The 25,994-nt window shown below is 38.3% G+C and overlaps 2 protein-coding genes across 4 annotated transcripts in view; one reads left to right on the forward strand and one right to left on the reverse strand.

Annotated features, from left to right (window-relative positions):
• Positions 1–25,994, forward strand: part of stumps (DBB domain-containing protein stumps) — a 170,142-nt gene that overhangs the window by 11,133 nt on the left and 133,015 nt on the right. For 2 of the 3 annotated variants that reach the window (XM_083142164.1, XM_083142165.1), the window contains exon 2: positions 10,088–10,804. In XM_083142164.1, the coding sequence (XP_082998290.1) occupies positions 10,088–10,804 (717 nt within the window). Of the gene's footprint in view, positions 1–10,087; positions 10,805–20,782; positions 20,923–25,994 lie in introns of those variants that run through there. The other variant, XM_083142168.1, reaches the window with a different exon arrangement.
• On the reverse strand, positions 15,186–15,805 carry LOC146003547 (NADH dehydrogenase [ubiquinone] 1 alpha subcomplex assembly factor 2-like). Its single transcript, XM_083141841.1, has one exon. It carries the CDS (start codon positions 15,780–15,782, stop codon positions 15,342–15,344), a length of 441 nt encoding a protein of 146 aa, XP_082997967.1. The 5' UTR covers positions 15,783–15,805; the 3' UTR covers positions 15,186–15,341.

The following is a 25,994-nucleotide window of genomic DNA, read 5'->3' on the forward strand; positions in this document are numbered from 1 at the left end:
AGAATGTCTGTGTGGACACCATCATTTTCATAACAGAGAACTATGCGCCTCCAGGTACGGTGTGAAATTCTACGCAGCATTGTGCGAGTGATCGTGGCAAATGCATGCCGAACGGCTTCTTTCAGTTCGTTAGTTGTGTGGTAACGCGTGCCAGCAACTTGCTGTTTGATGTAACCCCACAATGCATGAAAGATCGGCACTTCTGGGAGGCCAGTTCAGAGGTGCTGGTAACTGTGAAGAACCACGTCCAGTCCATCTGTTACGAAACACTTCATTAAGATATTCTCGCACTGCAATCATGAGAGGTACAAAACTATCTGCACACAACTACTACTACCACTTAGAACTACAACCAGTAAGTATCACTACGAACCAATACCACGGCACAGACTCGCATATCTACGGGGTAATGGGACTTATGGCTCACCCTGTAGAGCGCAGTGAACTTTGTTCAGTTTCAAAAAATTAAATATGTTTGAAATTATGAATTGAACATATTTTCTTTTTCGTAATGTTTGCTTTCATATCTAAAGCAAGTTGTGATTTGAATTCACTTTCATATAGTGTTGCTCACGGGACGGGACATGTCCCGTCTCGTCTCGTGTCTCGTCTCGAAAACGAGACGAGACACGAGACGGGACAAGCCTTTTGAAATTCGAGACGGGACGAGACGGAATGCATTTCTCGTCTCGTTTTCGAGACGAGACACGAGACGGGACGGGACGGGTTTTGAAAAGTCTCGTCTCGTCTCGAATGTCTCGAAAAAATAAAAGCAAAATTTTTAATCAGTTGCAAATACTTGTTTGCTTGGAATAAAATATTTCAATTAGAAACGTTGATAAGCGTGTATTAAGTCAAAATAAGAAGACTATTCTAGAGAGAGGCATGAATGAATACCTAAACTTATTTCCTATCCTCTTTCGAAACACAGCGTTACTCCCCATTTTTTTTAAAAAAAATTATTCCAGGTTAATAACTTTATGTTACGATAGTACTCAAGATACTAATACAATTCTGAATAACATCAAGTAAAAGGGCAGGTAGAGAAGGTGGAAGGAGGGGCCAAAAATCGTGGAATGTCTGCGTCCGAGGTTTATCTTGTAAAAATAGTCTCAGCTTTATAGGTTGGAAAGATAAACGAACCCACGGATAGGGTTTATTATTATTATTTAATTTTTACATCAAAGGGTGTACAGAAGTGAATGTTATTAGTAAGTAGGAAAAGCATTGTAGGAAACATGGCAGTACAAATTGATAAGGAGTTGTTGGGAAAGTTATTAAGGAGTCCAAGATATTAGCAAGACTAAGAGAAGGAGATAATTAGGGACAAATAATCTAGCATTATACCACTCCGAACAGCTGAGAGCTAAAGAGGAGGAGAAAATACGGGAAATATGGAAAGAAATGATTTGGTGATTTTAGTGTTTACAGGGAACCACGACAAGATTTTACCACATGATTATTTGCACGGGTTACGAAATTATTAGAATGTTATGGAAATTTCGGATATGTCTTTGTTGAGAAATTCTTGTTGTTTCCCTCAGGCATTCTGCAGGTGGTTGGATTCGATTTTTTTACGTCCGTTTGACGATTATTTCTAATGTTTTTTTTATTTCTTTATTTCTTATTTAAGGAGAATACTATTCCTTGGATTGTAATAACGAAATACTGAGGCTGATATAGAATAGACTACAAATGAAGGAATTGCACTAAGGTCTGTATAATCGTCGTAGAAGGAAACTTTGTTCTATGAGGGGACTCCCCGGGTACAGTGATAGCATCGTCGCCTTGTAATCAAGGGGTCCCAGGTTCGATACCCGGTGAAGGCACATTGTGATTTGAACCCCATTTTAAACTGTGGGTCCAGTCCCGATTAGCCTTTCTGTAAATCAGATGAAGGAATGTTGTAGCTGTTCTTTTTATTCTGTAAATTTAGCCTTCAAGTTTATGAGCAAAATACATGTAGCTCGTATCTACTGTCTACATTTTCACTCATTATTAAACACATTTCCCAAAGTAGTTTTATCGAACTTCAGAGGGAAGCTGACAGCAATGTCAGGGTGGCGGGAGCTTGTTTACGACCAGGGTGTATTCCGAGACTATTTTTCGCCGTTCCCCACTGACAAAGGTTTCGCTTTGAACAATGGACACCGTTGCTTCAGGGGGCAAACACCAAACATAGGGCGAGGTTGACCTGCAGTAGCGGGTACGTGCCATAAATCCAGGCCTAAAGTAGGAATGAACGTTGATGCAAGGGAGGGGCAATAAAAATTCTGTAATTTGGTTTGCTTGATGACAGGAAGTTTTGCAGGAAAAGCTGAAAAGGAAAACGACAGACTTTGAATGAAAGAGGGACAGTGAACACAAGTCCTTTGTATTTTTCGCCGACACACAAGCTTCCATTTCGAAGGTGGAAGCAGTGACGACGCCAGAGGGGGCAGGGGGACGCCCCATGTTAGACACTTCGTCCCCCCCCACCACCCGGGACCCCCAACTGAAGTTAATTAAATATCGAATAATAAGAGAGTTCATTTATGAGAGTATGACGATTTTCACCTTTTCAAAGTGGTGTATTCTGCATGATATCACTTTCCTGCTTATAATACCAACTTGATTAACAAATATTAATTTGCTTCGTCCAAGATTCGAGCGCCGACCTGGGCATAGGTGATTTCTCATTCATTTATGTCCTGTAATAGCCGAGATTAACCTAAGTTTTAAGCAGTCTTAAGAACTGGGAAAAAGTGTTGAATGTGGATGATTTTAAAACATCACGAATATTTTCAGGACCACAAGACATCATCTGTAGTACGGGCAAATTATTCTAATCGTGGTCGTTAGTGACAACGCTAATTATTAAAACACATTGAAAGTTGATTCAAGATTTTGTTGGTTGGTTGATTTGGTGTTTGAAGTCCACTTTATGCACAGTAAGGCTAATTGGGACTGGACTTATAGTTTAAAGTGCCTCCACCGGGCATCGAACCCGAGACCAAAAGTGATCCAAGACAGCCGACACTACATGTCAGTTGTTGGGGATTCATCGCGGTTTCTTACTATTCAGGGACTTGAATTTCGAGATCATGAGTCTGAGGCAAACCTTAACAAAGGGGATTTCTTCGATACTCTTGAAGTTAATGAGGGGATATTATTTGGAAATGTATTGAACGTGAACCTTAAAATGCAAATTACACTTAAAATTCGATTCAAAACATATCGCGGGCAGGTAAAAGAACGCTTATTAGGATTTGCCACTCTTCAATCATTAGCTGCAGGTTCGCTCTTTCTCGTACATATCAAAATCGAAGAACTTCTTCTCACGAACTCCATACGTGCCTGTAATTGTGTAGCATAAACATACGATGGAGTGGTAGAGTAAGAGTAAGTATTGCCAGGGTCAGAATATTTCTTGAATTCTGAGATAACTGTAACCTTTGTCTGATTTTTTATCCTGTGATAACATTTCCCTGAAAGGTGAAACACAAATTTCGCCCAAAACTCTTCAGCGTTACGAAGATGGTTGTCCTTAAAATCTTTGAAAAGGCTTGCTCGAAACAGGATGCTGGATGCAAACTGCCTCATTTGGCTGTTCTTGCCATTGAGAAGAAATGTCAAGTCCTGAACGTACCAAAGGTGCGCAATGTGTTCTCCAAAGCACATAGAGCAGAATTCTCCTACAGGAGAATTGCACTTCACTAAGTGCCTCACATTGTTTCTAATACTTAAGAAGATTCATTTCTTCCAACGTCACGTTTATTTTGCAAGAAAATTAAACTCTTAGAAGAATTATTTTCATCATTTATATTATTATCTTATAACTTAAATATTTATATCAGTAGTTTCATCTCAAGAAAGACGATGAATTATAAAAATATGAATGTCTTTCAATACTGAAATAGGCCACTAGAGACAACGGAACTTACCAATAAAAAAGAATTAATGTCTTTATTAAAACGAATCATGTGGAGATAAACTCGTAATCAAGAAGTAAATTTAGGCAGTAAACGTCCACTCTAAATAAAAGACAAACACAAAACACCATACATGAATATAATAATAATTATAATTATTGTTATAAGTATTATTATATATGTATATATATATGTGTAGTGTTTTCTCGCGTTTTAATGTGACTGCCCCCTTACAATATTTTGTTGTTGCCAGCCTTCCCCCCCGGTCAAATTTCCCTGGCGCCGTCACTGGTTGGAAGTAAATTTATTAGGACGAGGAAAGTAACATTAGCTGTTGACAGTGTGACAGTGTTGCACCAAAGGACGTGATATGTGCTACTGTTTGTATAAATGATAGGAAATTTAAGCAAAAATTTATAATTGTTGAGACTTGAGAGTTGTTTCCTTCATTTGATCTTAGGAAGAGGTTTTCTGAGACAGAGTGGGATTGTTTTACACATACATGGGAAAGGGTGGTTGTTTAAAGATAGAGACGTATTTTGCACATTTTTTAAAAGTTCAGATAAAACGAGAATTTAGCCTTACTCTTATGAAAAGAAATAACGCAGTATGGGGAAATAATAACTTCACATTTTTCGCACCTGGTGGGATGCAACACAAGAGTATTGCAGGAAGTCTATGAACGAGGATGAAGAAGGATATGCGAAATTTGACTTACCTGCGGGTGAATTAGTTTATTCTAATATTCTTAAGGTTGATATATATATTTTTTTAAGTCCACTTGATTCGCAAATAGGCTAAATCGCGAACCGACCTACAGTTTAAAGTGCGATCCGATCCACTTTGTGCCTCCATTGAGTATCGACGCGAGGACTCTTCATTACAAGACCTCGACGTTATTACTACACCATCGGGGAGGCACCCAATCTACACAAATATGTTGATTCCAATAACACGTTATATGCATAATCTGATAATGATGCACTTTGGGTCCATCTAAACATATTTTTTTCAACTATAGCATGTCTAAAAGAATCATTCAAGTTGGGATTTTTATAACTTCAGGAGGCACGGCTGTGTAAATGTGCGATATAAAATTAATGCAGGTTTCCCTTCCATACGTGGTGGTTTTGTCACGTTTCTTCGCTTCGTAAAACACACTTTTGCAGGAAAGGCTTCTTGCATCCTCCTGGGGCCTTGCTCTAGCTAAACAAAAAATATATTTGTTTAGCATAATCGAGGGTTACATATTCCTGCCGAACTTGCTAGAAAACAAGGATTCTATTGGGATCATACTGCTTTGAATGACAGTATCAATGAAGTTTTATTAATATATAATATTATTTATATAATAATGAGCATAAAATATTAATCAGGAACTTTATTTTTCGTCAACTGGATGTAACATCTTTTTTTGTTATTCAGCAAATATTCAATTCATCACCTTTTTTTATATTAATTTTCTTGCCAAGACAGTTGTTTTTATGCAAATTTAGGCGATCTTAACTACACGTAAGCTAGATATTAGCTAATATTCGTGCTGTTATATTACTATTCTTCTACCATCTTTGTAACATGTCATGCAATAACAATAATAGAATTGATTAATTTACATATTCAAGTGAATAGACCTATGAAGTATATTAATGCATTAATTTAAACATTTGCTTAATTGTTGTCGTTAATGTTATTATCATCATTTTTCCTGAAACACTTGGCTCGGACACCCTCCCCCGACATATATTTCTAGATGCGTGCCTGCCGAAGGATAAATTAGATCAAGGGGTGGTGGTACCGGACTTAGAGGCTAAAGAGAAAACAAAGAAGTATGTGCGTCATAAGCTGAGCATAAGAAACAGCACAATATCACAAAGAAATACTTTCTGAAACTTATGTCATAGAAGATGTTTAACAATATTAAGAACAATAAATGCTTTCTATTTGTAATATACTAAATATTGAAATTTTAAATAGTCTTTTGTGTTCGTACTACACATTTAAAAACTTTTTTGTTGCTCCTCAGTGCCAAGCTTAGAATTTAAAGAAAAATGTACATTTTCATAGTGCACGGAAGTTCGACATTCAGAAAGAAAGAAGGTCTATTGGAAAACATTTCAAGACTTCCAAAAGGTATAGCAGTAATGAAAAAGAGCACTCACTTACAGTAGCTTGCCCAGGATTTTCGAAAGAGAGGGGTTATGTGTAGTTTTTCTTGGTAGTCAGCCCTCATTTTGTCATATTTGCCTACCTTTGACGTTCTTTCTTTTAGGAATGCTGGACCAAAGGGGGGGTTATAACCCCCACCAACCCCCCCTTGGGCACGCCACTGCTCACTTATACCGTGTTTGTTACAACCTGTCCGGCTTCCCGCGGTAGCTGATCGCTGGCTTTTCTAGCATAAACCAAGCGGTGTTGCTGCTGAAGACCGCCTGAACTCCGTGCTGGGGAAAGCCAAAGCCAGGCAGCAAATTAAAATACGCAGCGTGGCAACAACGTCTACGTAAGCTCCTCTATTCTGGCTTCCATTCGCTCCTCGTTGCCCAGCAGACGACTTTTTTCTCACTTCTCATTGGCACCAAAACTGTCGAGCGATCGCTAGCGCGGGAAACGGGACAGGTTCTAACAAACTTGGTATAAATGTACGATGGATAGACAGTTGTATTAAGCGAGAAAAGCCACGAGGTAGATTTCATAAGATACCTAAGCTGCTCGTCAAGTCAACCTTGCAGCAGGTTTTATGTATCAATCCGCGCGAGAACTGAGCTCAGAATCTTCCGTGCCAGTCTTTCCTCAACCGCCGAGCTGCTTACATCGCAGACACTGAGAAAATCCACAGTATTGCCAACCGCACAACACATCAAAACCCGCATGCATGTCAAGTGGAATGTATTTTTGCTTCTCTTTGTCTCCTGAAACATAAAATTTTAAAAGTACTTTCTGCGCATAGATTATTTAATAAATGTGTCATTACTTAATATAAATGCGAAATATCTTCGAAACATGAGAGCGTGTGTGTATATTTCGAGCACGCAAAAATAAAAATGAACAAAGATAAAAGTAAACAACGATAGGCCCTCTTGAATTTAATGACAATTTTTTTTTTTTTGGTTTAGAAAGAAATACATTTATGAAAAACGTGGTTGCTTCGTCCGCAATACATCCGTTCCTGTAAGACACACGCAATTCAAGTTATACCACCAAAAAAACATGATTTGTTATTGGTGATATATACAATCAGGTGCATTGTCTGTCGCTATTACTCTGGTTTCAATTTATGAATCACTTCACTAAACCAGGATTCAAATCTTGGTCTGTCCATTTCTTGCGGATAATCACCCTTCCCTTTCTTTGCGCGGAACAGTAAATATGCACCTTCAACAAAGCTTTCATTGCCGCCAGTGGGTGAAACAATAAGCCTCCCCCTTCCCCTCATCGTTGGTTTCTTCAGCCCTGGCGTGGTTTTGCATGCTGGTATCCTTCCATGTTTTATTCCCCCTTCCCCCACCCACCGAGTTGAAGGACGTCTCGTCCAAATAATAAACATGTTTCTTCTCACTGCGATATCTTTTAATACCGCGGAGATTCTTTTGTCGTCAAAAAACAAACAATCGTTTCCTCTTGCTAAACTCAAACAGCAAATCATTCAACACCCGTGATACAATTCGTGCGCACATTGACGGCAAATCACCTCACGCCCTGTTTTACTTTGATCTTGTTGCCGCAAGGAGGATAAAGTTTCAGTGTCTCTTCAACGCACTACACATTGCAGTTGGCGAATCTACGGTTCTAAGTTCGTCTGCACAGTGATTGCAACCAATTCAGTCCATACCTGCTAATGGATGTACTATTTTGTCTGTATATTACAAATTAAATAACTGTTTTCTTGCAAGTATGCAGTTGTGTCGGAATAGAACCCGTCTCAGTGGAACTATGTTCTTGCGCGCACGTTTGGAACTACATATGCGAAAACCTGCTGCAAGGTTGACTTGACGAGCAGCTTAGCAATCAGTAACCAACAAACTGCATTTTTAACATTAATGTCGTCATGATTAACGAACCTTATTTATTCTCACCACGCAATGGGTAAAATATTTGGAGCTTTATCCCACTTTCCGGAAAAATATTTCGTGTTTCTGCTACTTTTGACTTTTGTTGGCATGATATCCCGGATCACTTTTACGAGACGAGACGGGACAAAACGAGACGGGACGAGACGAGACGAGACAGAACCCTTCGAGACGGGACACGAGACGGGACAAACGAATATTTTCGAGACGAGACACGAGACGAGACAGCATTTTCACGAGACGGGACGGGACAGACCAAAGTCTCGTCCCGTCTCGTCTCGTGGGCAACACTACTTTCATAATATTATTATACAATGGAATTTTGGTACAATATTTACTGGTATATTCATGATAGAGAAGTGATTCTACATTGCAAGCCTTCATAGCCGAAAGAACAGATATTTCAACTCACGATCTCGGATACGCATAGTTCTAGGTTATATTACCACCCAAAAGTTGGCATTCCATTGTGTGTCTGTGCTTTTTAAATTTATTTTAAGAAAAGCGACAAAAATATCAAAATTTAATATATTATAATAGTTTTCACTATATTTTGGGTGCATTTTGAGAACTGACAAACAGTGTTCGATTTGAAACTGAAGGGGTGGGGATGGGGGTTCGAAGCAAAATATTATTTTCTTATTAGCTCTATATTTCTAAATTAATTCCCAACCAAGGAAAAAAATTCTCTCAGCTCTGAGAATACATGTACAATCATAGTTATTTTCTGCTATTAATAAACATTTGTCAAAACTAAAACTTAATTTTAACACGAGAAGGTGATTATTATACTACTGGTAAGTGAAATATTCGAAAAGAATGTAAATCCTGGAACCAAGGTGATTTTCTCTCCCGGATCGGAATTGAATTTATTTACAATTCCTGTACCTTTAACATGCCTGCCTGAAACTCCTCTTTATACTTTTACAAATTGTTATCTTATTATCTTACCTTAGTAATAATAATAATAATAATAGTGATAAAAATAATTTGAATGTAGCTCTATAGTGTACTTAGGTGTTATTGCTATTGTAACTACACAATTTTATTTCACGTCTCTTAGGTAGGTTATCACTAGGGCTCGAAAGTTGAGGAAAAATCCCTTTTTTTTTTCCTAGTGGTCGAAGACGTGGCCCAACATAATATATGTTCATTTTGGGTCATTTTGGCCAGGAAAAGGTGGGTTTTATTTGTCCTTTTTTTGCCTTTTTCGGCGTTTTTTTATTATTGGTCCTTTTTTAGCCTTTTTAAAGGTCCTAACAGTTTTTTTTTTTTTTTACTACGTTTTTACTGCCCATTCTCAATTCGAATCATCATCAGTTCATCACCTCTTAAACATCCTTTCTGTAGCAAAGAAATAAAAAAAAAAAAGAAATATATTTGAACCATCCCTGAAACGAGAGAAAAACCATTTTTGGACGACTGAAGCAGGTACGGTACAAGATCATTTAACCGTAACTTGTCTGGAAGGTCGCGCTGTTAAGTGGCAACTTTCTCTTGTTTTGAAGCTTTCAGTTTTCTTGCACTGTGTGTTCCATACCACCAGAATTTTGTATTTTTTATTCATTAAATATGTAATTAAAACTGAAGTTATTAATTAATTTGGATCACATTTATACGTTCTTTTTTCCGTTTTTTGGTCCTTTTTTTATATATAATTTATAGGTCTTCAACTTTCGAGCCCTAGTCATCACACTTTAGACCAGTGTTGTTTTAAAGGTTCAGGAATTGTAAATATATTAATTTCCGGTCCGGGAGAGAAAATCAGAAAGCGTAAATGGGTTCTGGACCGTAAAGAACCTTTTTATCATTAAAGTATTTCAATTCGGTTCCATAACCTTTTTTTTCCGGATCATTTAAAATAAGGTCCAAGTTCGGTATTGAAATGAAACAATACGCAACGTGGACCGAATTTAAATTGTGCGAGAGAAAAGGTTCCGGTCTTGTTGCAAAACCCAATAGAGCCCCCTTTAGAATTCATGGGTTCCTGGGCATTTAACAATCCTGCTTTAGACAATATATCTAAATGTGTAGGGATTCTAAAATCACCTTGCTAATCCTTTGTGTTCTATGGAGTGACTCATAAGTTGTGTTTTCTTATTGTTGCAGACAACCCATCGTACTTTACCTTACCCCAGTCGCGGGTACATGCCCATCCTCCCGCTGCAGTCGTGGTCAAAGCTCGCCAAAACTTTTTCCAAATGGGATCAACGGCTTCAAGCAGCTCGGCAGCATCCACGCCAACATCCGAGAGCGGAGGACCCAAAGTGACCAATGGGAATTCCCGAAGAAGCTTCAGGACACTGTTGAGATCCCTTAGCGCCAATAATCCAGCTGTCCTGCAGCCACGGGAGCAACAATACATGATGGCACGCTCCAGAATCCCATGTACTCTGGCCATCCCAACTCCACAGAAGCCTGCAGACGTGACACCCAGTTCTGAGGTCCCGGTGAAGAATGGGAATACTTTCAACAATGAGAATATGGTTTATTATAATCTCCCGGCACCCCCTTCGTCCGCACCACCCACACCTGCACCCCCGACACCGCTGGAAGCTTTGGGAGTCTTTTATTCCAATGTTCCCCCGAGGAGAAGGCACTCCATTGGGACTTTCTTCAGGGACAGGTTGAAGTTGCCGTCGCCGGGAAGTTCTCCTAGGCTTGACATGGATGCCAAGATCAAGGGTAGCAAGGATATCCTCAGCGGGGCGGGTCACTCGAGGGAAATTGGAGCCAACCCCGTCGACATCAACGCCAATGTTGCAGAATGGAGACTGGCCGAGAGATGGCATGGCAGGAAACGCTGTAATCGATGCTGTGTTAAAGGTGAGTACAGTCCTAATTTCACTATATGTTCTACTGTTTGTTTATCTGTGCATCTTATTATAGCCTGACAAGTTAAGTCCCTATATGCGCAGATCGCTGCGGAGCACTTCCTATTAAGTCATCCTCCCCACCACTCTTCTACGTACTGGTCTGGCCTTGAGAGTACGAGTGGTGCCAATTCAGCAAAATTAAGCTAAAACAAATATGACAAACTATTTTTACTGTGTGGATTGACGGTGCCGACTCATATCAGTTTATCAGTGGTTCATTTGATTTAATCCGGTCTTTGAAAATGCGTACGGAGCGCGGATCGTAAACTGTAGTATTATGCACGCGCGTTAAGGTTTATAACGAAGAGAAACTTCTGGGCGAATGACTTCATTTTCTGAATGCGACATAACACGCTTGCCTGTGTTCTTTTTTAAAGCACTGAAATGTTCTTACTCTTTACTCTTGGCTGCATATTTTTGAAATGCAAAAATCAAATCATGCCGGGTCCAACGAAATCCACAATCTGCTCTGGAAAGCCCCATAGAGGACAGGCCAGAGAAATTGTTTACAATGTTGCAACATATTTGTGAAATCAGAAGGAGTTACATAAACTTAAGTATAATGTTGTCGAGTCCACAAGCGCCGCCACGGGAGTATCTAAATGGATGGTTTCTCAAGTTTTAAAAGAATTGGATTGGATTGATTTGTTGTTTTAAGTCCACTTTATGCACAGTAAGGCTAATCGGGACTTGACCTACAGTTTAAAGTGGGATCCGAACCACTATGTATCTCCACCGGTAATCGAACCCGAGAGCCCTTGATTACAAGGCGACGACGCTACCACTGCGCCATCGTGGAGGCTAAGTTTTAAAAGAAGGAAAAGAGTCGTTGGCAAAAGGTGAGCTAAATTTCTGTACTCTGACAGGTAGAAAACAGCCCAGGAAAAAGCGAATACAAATTTCGTTGAAAATCCTCAGACCATTCCGCTCCCTCCAGGTTGCAACACTGCGTACCAACGTCGCTGCGGAGAATAGAGTGGGGAAATGTGGTGCGAGATGCGCAACAGCTATTTGCAGCGTCTTCTTTTTAAACTTGTCAAGTTATAGCATCTGCCTTCAGTTGGTAGTTATTTACTATTCGAACGAGAAACTGCGTTCAATGAGATTCCGGAATGTAGTGATGATACGGGAACAGCTACATCAAACTCGGTTCATAACTAAGGCAATTTTGCAACCAAGTCAAAATTTTCTGGGTACTATATTTTCAGCATTAAGGTTTGCTTTGTCTTTTGCTTCATCTCCTTTGTCTTTGGCTTCATGTCCTTTGTCTTTTGCTTCATCTCCTTTGTCTTTGGCTTCATCTCCTTTGTGTTTGGCTTCATCTCCTTTGTCTCTTGCTTCATCTTCTTTTTTATCTTTTGCTTCATCTCATTTGTCTTTTGCTCCTTCTTCTTCTTTGTTTTTGTTCCTTCTTCTTTTGTCTTTTGCTCCTTCTTCTTCTTTGTCTTTTGCTCCTTGTTCTTTGTATTTTGCTCCTTCTTCTCCTTTGTATTTTTCTGCTTCAACCTCTTCGTCTTTTGCTTCTTCTTTCCTTCTTCTATGGCTGCTTCATCTTTGACTAATTCTTCTTCCTTGCCTTGTAGTGGTTTAAATAAGGAGAGAGATATTTTAATGACAGTATTCTGTCACATAAATTACCACATGAAAGCCAAGAAGATATCAATTTTATTTATACTATTGCCATTCTCTGTGCTATTACTTTAGCTCCTATTAGAGCAACTGAAGCAAATTGAAAACTGTTATAATGTGCATTTATTGTTGTACTTATATAGAATCATAACAAAGCGTGTCTTTCGTTTCAATAAGTAATAATGAAATACAAATTTTAAAGGTGCAAGTCGTCTCCACGTTGTATGACGAAGTGGTAACGGTTACTTTTACCGTTAATTTCCTTTGTTTTGGAATAGGAAGATATTTTCTTCAGTCACATTATTAAAATTGTGAGAATATGTAGAATAAAGAATTATTTAGAATAAAGTTAGTCTAGGCACTTTTTTTTTTTAAAGTAACCGAAATTCAGATACTTACAAAAGGTAAATTTTCAAATTCTCGTACGTTCGCCCAGAAATCACGTTTCGTTCAGCTAATATATCTGCTATTTCTGAATTGAACAAGGTAACGTAAGGTAAATATCGTAAACTAGAGCATTACCGTGACTCGTATTCCACGGAACTAGGCGGTTGGAATTGTAAAAGTGGATATTACATAGCTGCGCTCTAGGTACAGACGGGATACACTACAAAATATTTCTCACTTAACCATTTTTAAACTTCGTTTTAAAAGTTGTTCGAAGACAAAAGTGGTAATCGAAGGTTATTTTCGGGCGATTTTGCATTTACCACTTATGTATTTCCTGAGTTTTTTTTAATGCTTTCATGTAAATTTTGATTTTCTCAAAATATTGGGAGGGGCTGCAGCCTCATGCGTAGGCCAGTGTGCATTTGAAATATCAGATATATACGTATTACGGGTATTGCGACAATAGAAGACTTGTGATTGAAATCAAGGTCTAATGGTAATATTTTCTTTCTAGTACTAACCGTTTTAAGGAAACAAATCTATAATAATTATTTCGTAATACGAATTGGTTTAATAAACTTGGTAGGATCAAACACAAAAAAAGTACATTTCTACTTGTCAGTCATATTTGTTTCACGCGTACTCTCGATAATATCGTCACAATTGTAGTTGAAAAGATGAGATGCGTTGAATCTTTACCAAATGTACTGTATAAAGGAACGAATTACATGCGCACTGCTGTTACAACTACATTTTAAAACCGAAAATAGTAACAAGGTAACAATTTGGTGCTAGTCCAGTAACTACAAGGCCTTGTTGGTAGGAATTCTACCTCCGTATGATATGGGCTTTACTTACGTTATTCACAGACTGACTACGTGTCATTTAGACCTGCTGCGAGGCTAGAAGGAGCGGACATATTGGGGTCGTTGATTACGATGTTTAACAAAGATTCCACTGTTTTGCTCAGAGAGGAGTTTTATTTTATCTTGAATTTCTCACGATAGTGTGCAACATGCAACAACGTTGATAGTATGTGCAGGATTTTGTGGAAAGAAGAAACGGGTTTCTTTGAACAGTGGCATAATCACTGCTGCTGACAAATTTAGATTTTGTGATGTCTGGATGTCAACTCCTTTGCATATTTAAATGAAATAGCAGTAAAATGTTAGGTGAATATAAATATGCTTAAAACTGCAGTTTGAATGAAGTTGATATAGAAAAGTGTGAGTTCTTATGCCGTTCTGAGATACTTGCTGTCCAAATAATATGTCCACTTGATAGATTTTCCAAGAACTACAAAAGTTGTGTTTTTGTAAACTGAACACTGAACTAACCTTGAGTAAGTTCAGAGAGATGCACAAGTATTGTTCGGCAAATTGTCTATGACTGCTTTCTCAAATTTTTCTCTTGCATTAGAAGTGTTTTTAAGGAATATGTTTCTATATATGCTTGTGCATAGGTTGTTAGCAACTTGTTTTGTTTAAATTCTTGAAGCTTTCATTGTGTAAAACAGAAAGAATAAACACAGTGATGGACATTTTACTTGGTAATACTTATGTACCTCGCGCTATATCGTGATATCCACAGAGCATTACGTTAATCTGTGGCATTACAATTAAAATATACGTATTATAATGAACAAAAAACGACTTAAAAGTTGTTAGGTCCAAAATAAAAGAATGAATGAATACCATTAGAATATTGATTTATATTGTCTGAGATAGTAATTTATTTTTTGTTACATCCCATACAGTTTGATGTATGCTTTAGTCATTTAAAGATAATTTGCTTATAGGAATAAGCTGTTATTTATAGAATGAATTATTGTCCCATATAGTATGACCTGATAATGTCTCAAAAGATAGATCAGAGATGATTTGTTGTATGTACATGTTGTATTGCAATATTGTCCGAACGTCGTGAAATATTGTTATTCCAATACAGAACTCATTGTACTATTAGATTATACATTTTGTGTATGTTGCTAAAAAATGACCAGTTTTCGGTTACGAACAAACGTTTTGTATTATTGTGATGTTCTGAAGCCAAAAGTTGTGGCCACACAAAGTAAGTACCTAAAAAGTAGGTTTTAAAACCGACGTTCTGTTTGTGTTTGTGTCTAAATCTGTTTCTGATAAATAATATTAGCGTAAATTCAGATCTACATCACGATCCTGGAAATTTGTTGGTCCTAGATAACTGCTGTCCAATTGACCTCATATTTATACCAAAGAATTCCTCCACTCTTAATAAAACTAGTAATGAATAAAAATACGCAGAATAGGAAAGAAAATCCACACATATTCTCTTGAAACTTGTAATAGCATACTTGTGACGTTAATATACACGATATTCTCCAATTCCCTAAAACACTAATGTGCACATATATTCCTGAAAATAAAACTGTCCATACTGTCTTATTTCACCCAATTGTCAATAAACACGCATGTTCATTTTCACCACAATTATTGACTTTTATCTTTTGGTCCTGCACCAGGCATCACTTCATACTCTTTATATTTAGGAAATTCAGCATGGCTACTTGGTTTACGTTCTTCCAATGGAATAAACTGCTCCGTTTCTTCAAGTTCTTTCGCCCTCTGTTTCTTCAACGCCATGATTGCTAGATTTGTCTTGATTTCTTGTTCTTCCGGTGGACATTTTCTTCGTCCCCTCAGCCAGGCTTGCCATTCAACTGGTACTTCATGGTCGTACCCGTACGTGTTTTCCACTACCGGTTCAAACCATCTTGAAGGTCTTCTACCACTTCTTGGATCTGAAGGAATTTCGAAATATTTGTTGCCGTAGTAATCCGTGCCGACATGTTTTGTTTTAACTTGTTTCGGTGTCAACGATCTAATGAAATTTGACAATATCAATCCAAGTATGCTACGTTGTTTCGCCATTGAGAAAAACTGATCAGACTTTGGTAGACACGTACCCAAGATATATTTCACAAGGTCTTCTTCTTCTTCTTTATTTTTGGCTCACACCGCGTTTGCGATTTCTAGCCAAACTTGCGGAGTTCAGGTACTATTTATTATATATGTTCCAAACTGTTGTTGAATATATTTCACTTTCTTCGAAACACTATTGATTTATTGAGTGTTGTAGTCCATTCTGTCCATAACGACTTTGCGAGGTCTTATGGATTTAAATTGTCGTGAGGGTCATCATGGCTGTTTATATTGTAAACCTATGTTTTCCGAAACTATAAAGAATCCAAATAACTGCAGTGCGAGGTTCAGATATTAATGTAGATAAATATATCGGAAATGGAACCTGTGCATGTTGTAAATTTTTATATGAAGAGTTTCGGTGTTGTTGTCTTAAGGGACATTCATAAAATAAATGGTCAAGTGTTTGATTAGCTTCTCCGCATTGACAGAAAGTTGATGGCACAATCTTTAAATTAGCCAAATGATGATTTACTAATACATGGCCTGTACGCATTCTTAATATAAAAACCAGTGACGTGCGGTGACGTCGACACTTGGGGTAGCAATCAGTGGCGTGCTCAAGGGGGGGAGGGTTGGTGTGGCTCATACCCCTCCCCCCTTTAGGGCCCAGCATTCCTAAAAATAGAACGTCAATAACAGGAAAAGATTGCAAAATGATAAATGAGTACTAAAAACAAGTACACGTAACCACCACCCCCATTTGAAAATAAAAAAGATTTGATTTGACTACTAAGCCACAGATCCTGGGTTCGAATCTCGGCTTGGCCATGGGTAGCTATTCTTTGAGTGTGTCCCTTCATCAATTATTGTATTATCTTAGCCAAAAGTGGCGGAAAAGCGAAGTAAAATAAACCAAATCAAGCAATCAATCAATGATTTGACTTGATTTTTGTTACTTAGCGTCGCTTTTTTTCTCACATTTGGCTAATTGCGAAGATGATACGATAAATTAATGAAGGGAGAAACACAAAGAACACCCATGCCCAGGTCGGGGGTCGTAGCGCGCTGTGATAACCACTCCCCCACGGTTGGTTGATTTGGTGTTTTAAGTTCACTTTATGCACAGAAACAAAACAGGTAACAAAACACACTTTTTTGTAGTTTCTTCAATAATATTCATTTGGCTTCTTGAGTTCTGAGATACATTTTTCATTTCAAATTATTTCATTATTCACTGCAGAGTACAACACATAGGAACAAGAATGCGCGCTCATCGGGTTCGAATCCTGGCCTGGATTGTTCATATGAGGTCCCTTCATCAATTTCATCATATCATCCTCATTTTCGCGATAACCAAATGTGGCAGAAAAGCGAAGTAAAATAAACCAAACCAACAACAATATGAATGTGCGTTCTCTTGCCCAAATAAATTCATTCGTTGGAGGCCAAGAGATTAGTATATTTTTAAAAAAAAGACCCAACTAAAACGAGAGAGAGAGAGAGAGAAAGAGCCTGAGCAAATATTTGTTATTTAATCATTACATATTCCATATTTGAAAAAAATAAAAAATAAAGAAAGCATAACATTATTGTCTACATATAACACGTTCCCATTTCATAAATAATAAAACTTCATCCCATATTATTTCATGTCCAGATATTATTATATTAATAATTAAATCAAGAAGACTTATAGTTCAAATCACAAACCCTGACACCTTCTGTACACAAAACCACCTGCATGCAGAAAGCATTGCAAACTGATAGAAGTAAAATAATCCACACGAAAATCCAGACGTTGTTACAGGATTCATTACGTAAGGTAAAACAATGGCAAATTTGTAGTATGGGATACGCTGCCGCAAATGACGTCTCACTTTAAACCCAATGCTCTTTCTTTTTTTACTTATTGCTTCACCTTTATGGTTAACTCTTTGCACCAGTAATCATTTCCCATAAATTTGGCTTCTTTCTTTGAATATATTTTACTTGCATTTTTTAGACAAAATGATATAACATGGTATATATGTATATTTCTAAGGTTTGATATAGATAGGAGTGTATTTGAAATTTGTTTGTACATTTTATGTAAATTGTATCTTATGTAAATAAAATATATAATGGGCATAAACAGCCATATGCATTGCTGTAAGTCCAATAAATATATTGATGATGATCAAAACAAGACAAAAAGTTCGTAAATTTATTGCGGTTGGAAACTTTGACAAGCATCCTAATAACGATTTTTGTTCCGCCAAATATAGTGCACTTCGTAAAATAACTTGGTGACATGGCAAGGCAAGATAAGTGTGAACATTTTGTAGTAATATAACTTTCAATGAGCTTAGAGATTTGTGTACATAATGATATTTTATAACATTGGTTATTTTCTAAAAATAATCATGTGAACAGCAAGGAAGTAGTGCAACTTAGTAATATTGCCTGACTTAGCCTTAGAAAAATAACATGCCGAGTTCTATGCGTGAGGGAAAGTCTCCGTTTACTCCGAGCTTGTTTTCAAAACACCAACAAGGACAGCCTTTGAAAAGGGGTGAGAAACAGATTCTACTCAATATTTATGTAACGTTCTGTCAGTAGTATCCTGAGAAACCAGTAAATGAAGTGGTTAAGTTGGTATCCCAGTGCAGTGGTGTGTCAGTGTCTGCAGTTTTAAGGGTTATGAAAGAGAGAATGACCGGGAGAGTAACAATGTATGCGGCTGCATATTCATCTGATGTTTTGAGAACGGGTTCTCACATTCAGAGGCTCTTATATAAAATGAATAAGTGCGGCGAACTATGAGTGTAACAGCAGATGATTTCGGTCATGGATCAGCTGACGCGAAGTGATACATCGAATCGGTGAGACAGTTTGTTTACAGAAGGTCTCAGGGATGGTGATTTAGACCTTAGTTGGGCAGGCCATGTGACACGAATGGGAGAGGAAAGAGGAGTTCACAGGATTCTTGTTGGGAAACCTGATGGTAAGAGACCTATTGGAAGGCCAAGACGAAGATGGAGGGACAACGTTGAGATGGACCTAAAGGAAATCGGTAGAGATGGAAAAGAGTATATAGTTCTTGCTCAAGATAGGGACAGATGGAACTGGAAGGCCTGTGTTGCTGCAGCCATGAACCTTCGGGTTTAAGAAGGCTAGAGAGTTAGTTAGTTACATCCCATATTATACATACATATCGTACAACGTGTAAAATGTTGTGTAAATACAGAGAACATAAGTACTGCAGAAAATTTTCGCTTGAGTTCTTTAGAGGAGTTACAAAGGAATCGAATGGAAACCAATCCTCTATCTGTCCTATAGGAGATAGACTGAGAGACCTGAAAGCACGGGCTTTCAACCATTGCAGCGGGGTGAGGGGGCAAGGGAGGTAGAGGCAGAAATCTTTCATTTTCCTTCGGAAACCCGTTTCTACCTGGAACTGCTAAGGCGGAAGAAGGGCGAGCTAGGCCAGTTTTGCCCGCGGATCACACCGAGGGACGAGAAGCGCGTGAAAAAGAAAGTGTTGCATATGAACTGTGGCTTTAACAAGACAATAAATATTGTGATTTGAAAATAATTAGAGATGTGAGATTGATTAATCTACCTCTGCTAGACTAGCTACTCCTCAGGGCACGTCACTGATAAAAACAACCACTGCCCGAGGTAGATTAATGTTTTGGTACCAAGATCTATGATGCATGCTACTTATAGGATGTGGTATTTTGTAGCTCTATTTTGTACCACTCCTCCCACTGTTTTACTCTGGGTAATTTATCTGTATAAGGTAATCGAAGAGGTGTTACATAGTCCTGGGTTCTCGCTTTTTTTGCATTTGCGTCTACCATGTCATGGTATTTATTTTGATTACTATGCGCACGAATATAAGTGAAAACCACTTTGTGTCCTTTTTGTCGAAGATGCTGCATCGTGCAGAAAATCAAGTATTCAAATTTTTATTTATTTCACAAGGTTTAGTTACAATCAGCAAAAGTGTTTGATTGGCAGTCACAAAAACGTCACTGTAGTACATTTACAGCACTCGATGTAAGCCCAATACAATGGTTAGCTTTTGTCAGAAGTTGCTATGGGCCGGTGGTAGTACTTATTAATGATTAAGTATAAATTCAATAATGAATAAGTTTGAGCTGCATTTGTTGTGAAACCGCGGTAAGTTTATATTCCTTAAATTACTAATCAGAATCTGATATTGTGAAAAATAATACTATTACATTATAATTGCAATTGATTTCTCAAATTTGGATAATTGCACGCTGAATTATGCTTGTAATAAAAACTTTTTTAAAAAAATTAAAAGATTTGTCATGTTGTGTGTTTGTGCGAACGTTCAACTGATCCATTCTATATCACAAGAAAATTCCAGAACCCCCAAAAACGTAGTAGTGTAATGCCAACGAGGATGACAGGAACGTCCCTAAGGGTAGTCCGTGGAGGACTGCCCCATCCGAAACGTTCACTTCCCCCAACCAAAAAATTGCCTGGCTTAGAGGAAACTTTTACTTTAATATTTTAAAATTCCTCCGAATTATTTATTTTAAAAGGAGTATAACAACTAAATTGCATGTAGAATACAATTGGTTACATGCTTTTAAGTTTGTAACATAATACATAAATGTTACTGTATATTAAAAGCTTAATATGAAACATAAATTATATGTGTATTATGTGATGAATATTAAAACATAGGAAATTATATATGTTGTGTGTCCAGTCCAGCTACGCCCCTGTATCTTCGACCAAAAGAGTATTTCTACAATATAATTTATGTTATGTAAACATGCACACAACAGGGACATACAAACATCAATAGCATTTGTTTGATGAAAATACTCCATAGCATATGTGCAATGTTTCGTCACCTAGTTGAACTGCATCCAAGTTTAATTTGGTATTTCGCACAACTTGCGATGAAGCAGAGCTAGCTTTAGACAGCAGCCAGTAAAATTTCTTTCTCGAGATATTGTCTTTAATAGAACTTGACTACCAGACTTGTCCACATCAGTTTTCCTACGAGTGTGAGCGCACATGGAGGGGGTTTACCAATGAACTCACTTCAGTCATTTTTTCTCATGAAGTTGGTTCAAGTTTGATTGACTTACAATATTTTCCATCAACATGAAGTGTTATAGAGGTAAGTTTTGATTCTGTTGCATGTAAATTATTCCCTTTTATAAAACTAACCCTGGCATACAACATAATTATCGCATTTGTGGAATAAATATAACTGTTCTATTTCCGCAAAGATATTTTCATGACGCAGATAACACCAGAGCCAATATTGAAATTCTATCAAGATATTGACATTTTGAACTCATCTAAAGAAATTGGCTACCACGCTGGTATTGCTTACTAAAATAGTTATTGATAAACGTTATAAGATATGATAGAGGTGTGATTGTATCGAATTTTAAATGTTTTGTTTCTTCATCGAAACATTAAACTTTTCTGAAGTAAATTAACGCACGTGTGGGGAAACTTATCCCCAAAACTTCTAAAGTTCTAGTGCTGTTAATACTTACTCTTTCTTTAAATATGAACTAATGAAAACTATCAATAGTCTTCTAATTGTCATAATGTCGTAAACTTGAAATTGATGCAGCTGACCTTTGTGGCGGAGTGGTTGAATTGAATTGAATTGAAAAGTCTTTTTATTTACTACACAGCGAGATTCAGCCTTGGGCTGCTCTACCACCTAACTCTGGTGATTTAAAGTTACAATACATATATTTATAATACTGAAATAAAATATATAACATAACATGAATGAATTTGACATAAATGAAAAATAATAAAATTTTAAGAGAACACAATGACAGATACATTAACACACACCAAATCGAGACTAAAATAGCATGCACACAGGTTGAAATATTCGTTGTGTCAGATAAGTGTTTGCAAAAATACAGTGTGTTATTTTGGTTCTTGTTGCTTAGCCGTACGAGCTAATGCTCAATTGTTGTCTTTGCAATAAAAATAATACGACTTGTTCGCTACGGTGCCAAAAATCTCGGCGTGGGTGTTCTTTCATCAGTTTCATTATTATCTCTCATTCTCATCTTCGCGATTAGCCAAAAGTGGCATAAAAGCAAAGTAAAATAAACCAAATAAATATATTAATTATGCATTGGACAGTAACTGTGTGAAATGTACAAAAAAAAATAATGAAATTACGTTTGCTGGATATTCACTCATTTGGTGGATCGAGTAGAAATGGCTGTCCAAAATATAATAGTAATAATAATGCATGTGAAATAAAATGTTTATTTTAGCTATATATTATGTCTACTATTCAAGTTATATGAACGACCTGACCCCCTTAACAAAATTTTCTGGCTACGGCCATGCTTGTGGTGTGTTGAACATGAAGATAAACTGTTATCTTGTGAAGTTGAACTTGGAAGAAGAGATCTTGAGTGTTCTTCCGAGGACATAGACCTCCGTTCAAATTTTTGACAAGAGCCAAGCTAAGATGGCTCCCTGGAGATAAACCGAGAAGGCGGTTTTCAGTGTCTTGGGGGTGAAGAGTGGGTGGGGCGATGGGGTTATCTCTTGCGCGTTGGTGGCGTCTGTCATTTTTCTGACTGACGTCCCTCCCAAAACCACTCCAAGATCCATGATAGCCAGAGCAAAGGCTTTGACCGAAAGGTTGCGTTATAAACTTGGAGATGTACTCTTTACCAGTGTTAGAGTCGAAGCAATGTTACAACGTAGGGAGTTGAATTTATTTATTTTACTTGGCTTTTCTGCTACTTTTGTCTAATCGCGAAGATGAGGATGAATGGCTTTAAGGTGAGATGGATGAAGCTGAAGGGACAATTACAAAAACATACGAACGACACAACAAGAGTCACACAGAGGATTATACTAGTTGAGATACCAGACGCCAGAACTTCACTAGTCTGCAAGATGAAGTCCAGGGTGTACTGCATGCAAAAGAGGTTGACATTTCGGCAGATATGCCCCCAACACCGCCTAAAAGTATTTACAAAGACCCAATTATGGTCATTTGGTCTCTAAATATGCCATTTCATCCCCCTAAACACGTACATACATCCCAATTGAAAATAAGCCCCTGCATTTGGGTTACAAAGAAGGGAAACTTATGCCTATCTAATAAATCGTTTCAATATAAAGTGGGATCCGAACCACTGTGTGCCTTTACCAGATATCGAACCCGGGACCCCTTGATTACAAGGCAACGACGCTACCACTGCGCCATTGAGAAGGCCTTGTGGCTTTCGAGATTGCCATTATTGCTTCAAACCACTATGTCCTTTACCAGATATCGAACCCGGGACCATTTGATTACAAGGCGACGACGCTGCCACTACGCCCACCGGGGAGGCCACAAGTCTCCAACGAGACGAGACTAAATCTCGGTCTCGTTTCGAGAAGTCTTTAAGGATCGAGATGAGCCCAATACTTGTCTCATCATCGTTCTAAAAGAGCGACTCCATTTTGTGGAAGTGTTGTAATCAGCAATACTCTCTGGTCGCCTTCACCTCTAGGCTTGCCTACCGTTTATAAGTTCCCCGTGTCATGAAGGTACATTTAGGGGATGTGGGGTAAGTGCTCCACATATTTTCGATGTTGGCAATTTTTGGAAGTGATGTGATCAGCACCACGCTCCGGCCAACTTTACCCCCCTAGGGTTGCCCCACAGGTTTGATTTGAGGCTGGGTGAGCCCCAGAGCCGCTTTGTGCGGGGGCAAAGCCGGATAAATTCCGACCTTAGATCACCCACCCCGGGAATCGTACCCGGGTCTCTCGCGTGGAAGTCAGACGCACACTAATGAAAAAGTTGAAATGTTTGTATCGCTTGTATTCTCCAAGTGCATTGTGGAAGATGGTACAGACTGCGCATGCGCGCGTTAATCCCTGTATGACGCATGCACAAACGAATGCCCGTCACGTGCTATTTCCGGATGTAATTCACTTCGCTTCCTTCGATTGAGAGAGGATATTGCCTTCTCCATTGGACGGTGTGGTAATTGCTCTAGCGGAGAAACACGTACTCCGTACGTACGACGGTTGTGAACGCTAGGAAGTTTACAAACTAGAACCTCCTTGATGCAGCTGTGAAAGTTATAGGCTAAACGTTGTTTCCGCCATGTTTGAATTTCTTGCAGAAATTCAGTTTTACCGAATTCAATACGTAGCTCAAGTTATAATCTTATTGGAGTCATTTTTATTCACATATAGGCTAATGGGAACTGGATCTGTAGCTTAAAAGTGGTGTCCGATCCCAAAGTACTGTGTGATGAGCCTCCACAGGGTTTGAACCTGGCATCCTTTAATTACAAGGCAACAGTTACAATTACGTCATTGGGAGGCCCTGTAAACAATAGGGATATCCACATTGTACCTACCCTAAAATAAGTTTTTCCAAGCCGCGATATGTCAACCACTGGATCTAATGAACAATTAATTTAAACCTTGAAGAAGGTTTACGCTTTATGATTATGCCATAATTTATTGATTAATATTTTATTTCAGTGATACATATTAATTGAATGCTTCTGGGATAAGACACGGTAAGTGACGTATTGGTCATTGAGTTTATTAAGCAGAAAGGTCATTAGAAGCTATACTGTAGGTAGATTGTTTTCGTGTTCCGTTTACTAATTTCAGAAGCAATGATTCCAATTGTTGTGTTTTATTGGTTGCCCAGATGTTCCCGTGTGTTTCTGACCGTGACCGGCTACTGAAGGAACTTCATTCACTATTGTACAGCAACTGAATCCAAATTTAACTCAATTTGAATGGAGTGTGGGTTACCAAATTTTACTCCCGAGTCGCTCTTATAATTGGTCTCATCTCAAATTCCACTTCTATTTTTTTTACGATGAAACAAAATTTGAAAATGTAACGCATTCACTGTCGTGTCTAAGAATTTTGTGTGTGTAGAGGGGAGGAGGGGGGGTAAGACCGTCAAGGTCTTATTATTTTCATATGTGGTGTTCTTAGCCCCTTGGACTGGAGACAGCTATGTATGTCTACGTACGCACCTTTTTTTTACCATTGGATTAAACTACAAGGAGTTGAATGATTTATTATATGCTCTCTCTGCTAAGAAGTCCAAGTTAAAATATATACAATTGACCCCCATAGTCACTTTCTTCTAGCTTTGTGGGTCGTTTCTATTTGAGAAATGTTGATAGCTATCAATCCTCATGATGTAAGTATTGTTATAATGGTGCAATATATGATTTGCAATTCCATTTACTCACAACGGCGCGTTTTTGTACGTTCCTCTAATACCAAGCGTCCATTTCGATCTGCAGCCGAGAGATCGGGAGAAACGTGGCGGGCGGCGCTGACGGAGGTGCCGACATTTGCGGCCTGTAATGCCCGCATATTTTTATGGACATATGCAGACATTTATATAAATATTGCAAAACTAGCACTAACCTGTGTTATAAGAGTTGTTCAAAGTGATGTCCACCTACACGCCTGGGAATTTCTGTACAAATTGCCTACACACGTCTCGACACGAGTCTGTTTTCACGTAAGTGTCATACATAAAAATTCTTTCTTCTAACGTGAACCTTGCGGCTGGCATTCCAATCGTCTGACTGACACAACACACATACACACTGCAATAACACAAACAAGTAACGGCAAGTAACCAAGAATAACACTCTTACGCACAGTACGAAATTAACACGCTCTTGGTTTACATCTGCCTGCCACTATATTCACAGCTCTGTAGTCGCGAAGGAACAAAAAACTTGAGCTAGGAGATTTCGGTTTGCAAGGAAGCTCACGAACACCATTAGCTTTTAACGGTTCGTCTGCAGCGTAATCTTGATACAGTGTTGCACATTCGAAACCTCCAAACGATCCCCATCGACACAAAACTCTTTCAAGGATATAAACTTAAGCAGGACGTTACTGGTCAAAACTATGATTAAAATGTTTTACAGAGTATTATCTGTGGCTCTTAATATAATTTCTAAAGCGTATTTATTTGTGTATATAAGGGTGGAACTTGGAAGAATTACAGAAGAACTTTTGCGTGTTATAACACAGGTTAGTGCTCGTTTTGCAAGATGTCCACAAAAATAAGCGGGCATTACAGGCCTCAAATGTCGGCATCTCCGTCAGCGCCGCCCGCCACGTTTCTCCCGATCTCTCGGCTGCAGATCGAAATGGACGCACTGTATCATAAACTTTGATCAGAATCCGGAGTTTAACGAACAT

Source organism: Lepisma saccharinum, chromosome 20, assembly GCF_977018435.1.
Source record: "Lepisma saccharinum chromosome 20, izLepSacc3.1, whole genome shotgun sequence".
Classification (NCBI taxonomy): domain Eukaryota; kingdom Metazoa; phylum Arthropoda; class Insecta; order Zygentoma; family Lepismatidae; genus Lepisma; species Lepisma saccharinum.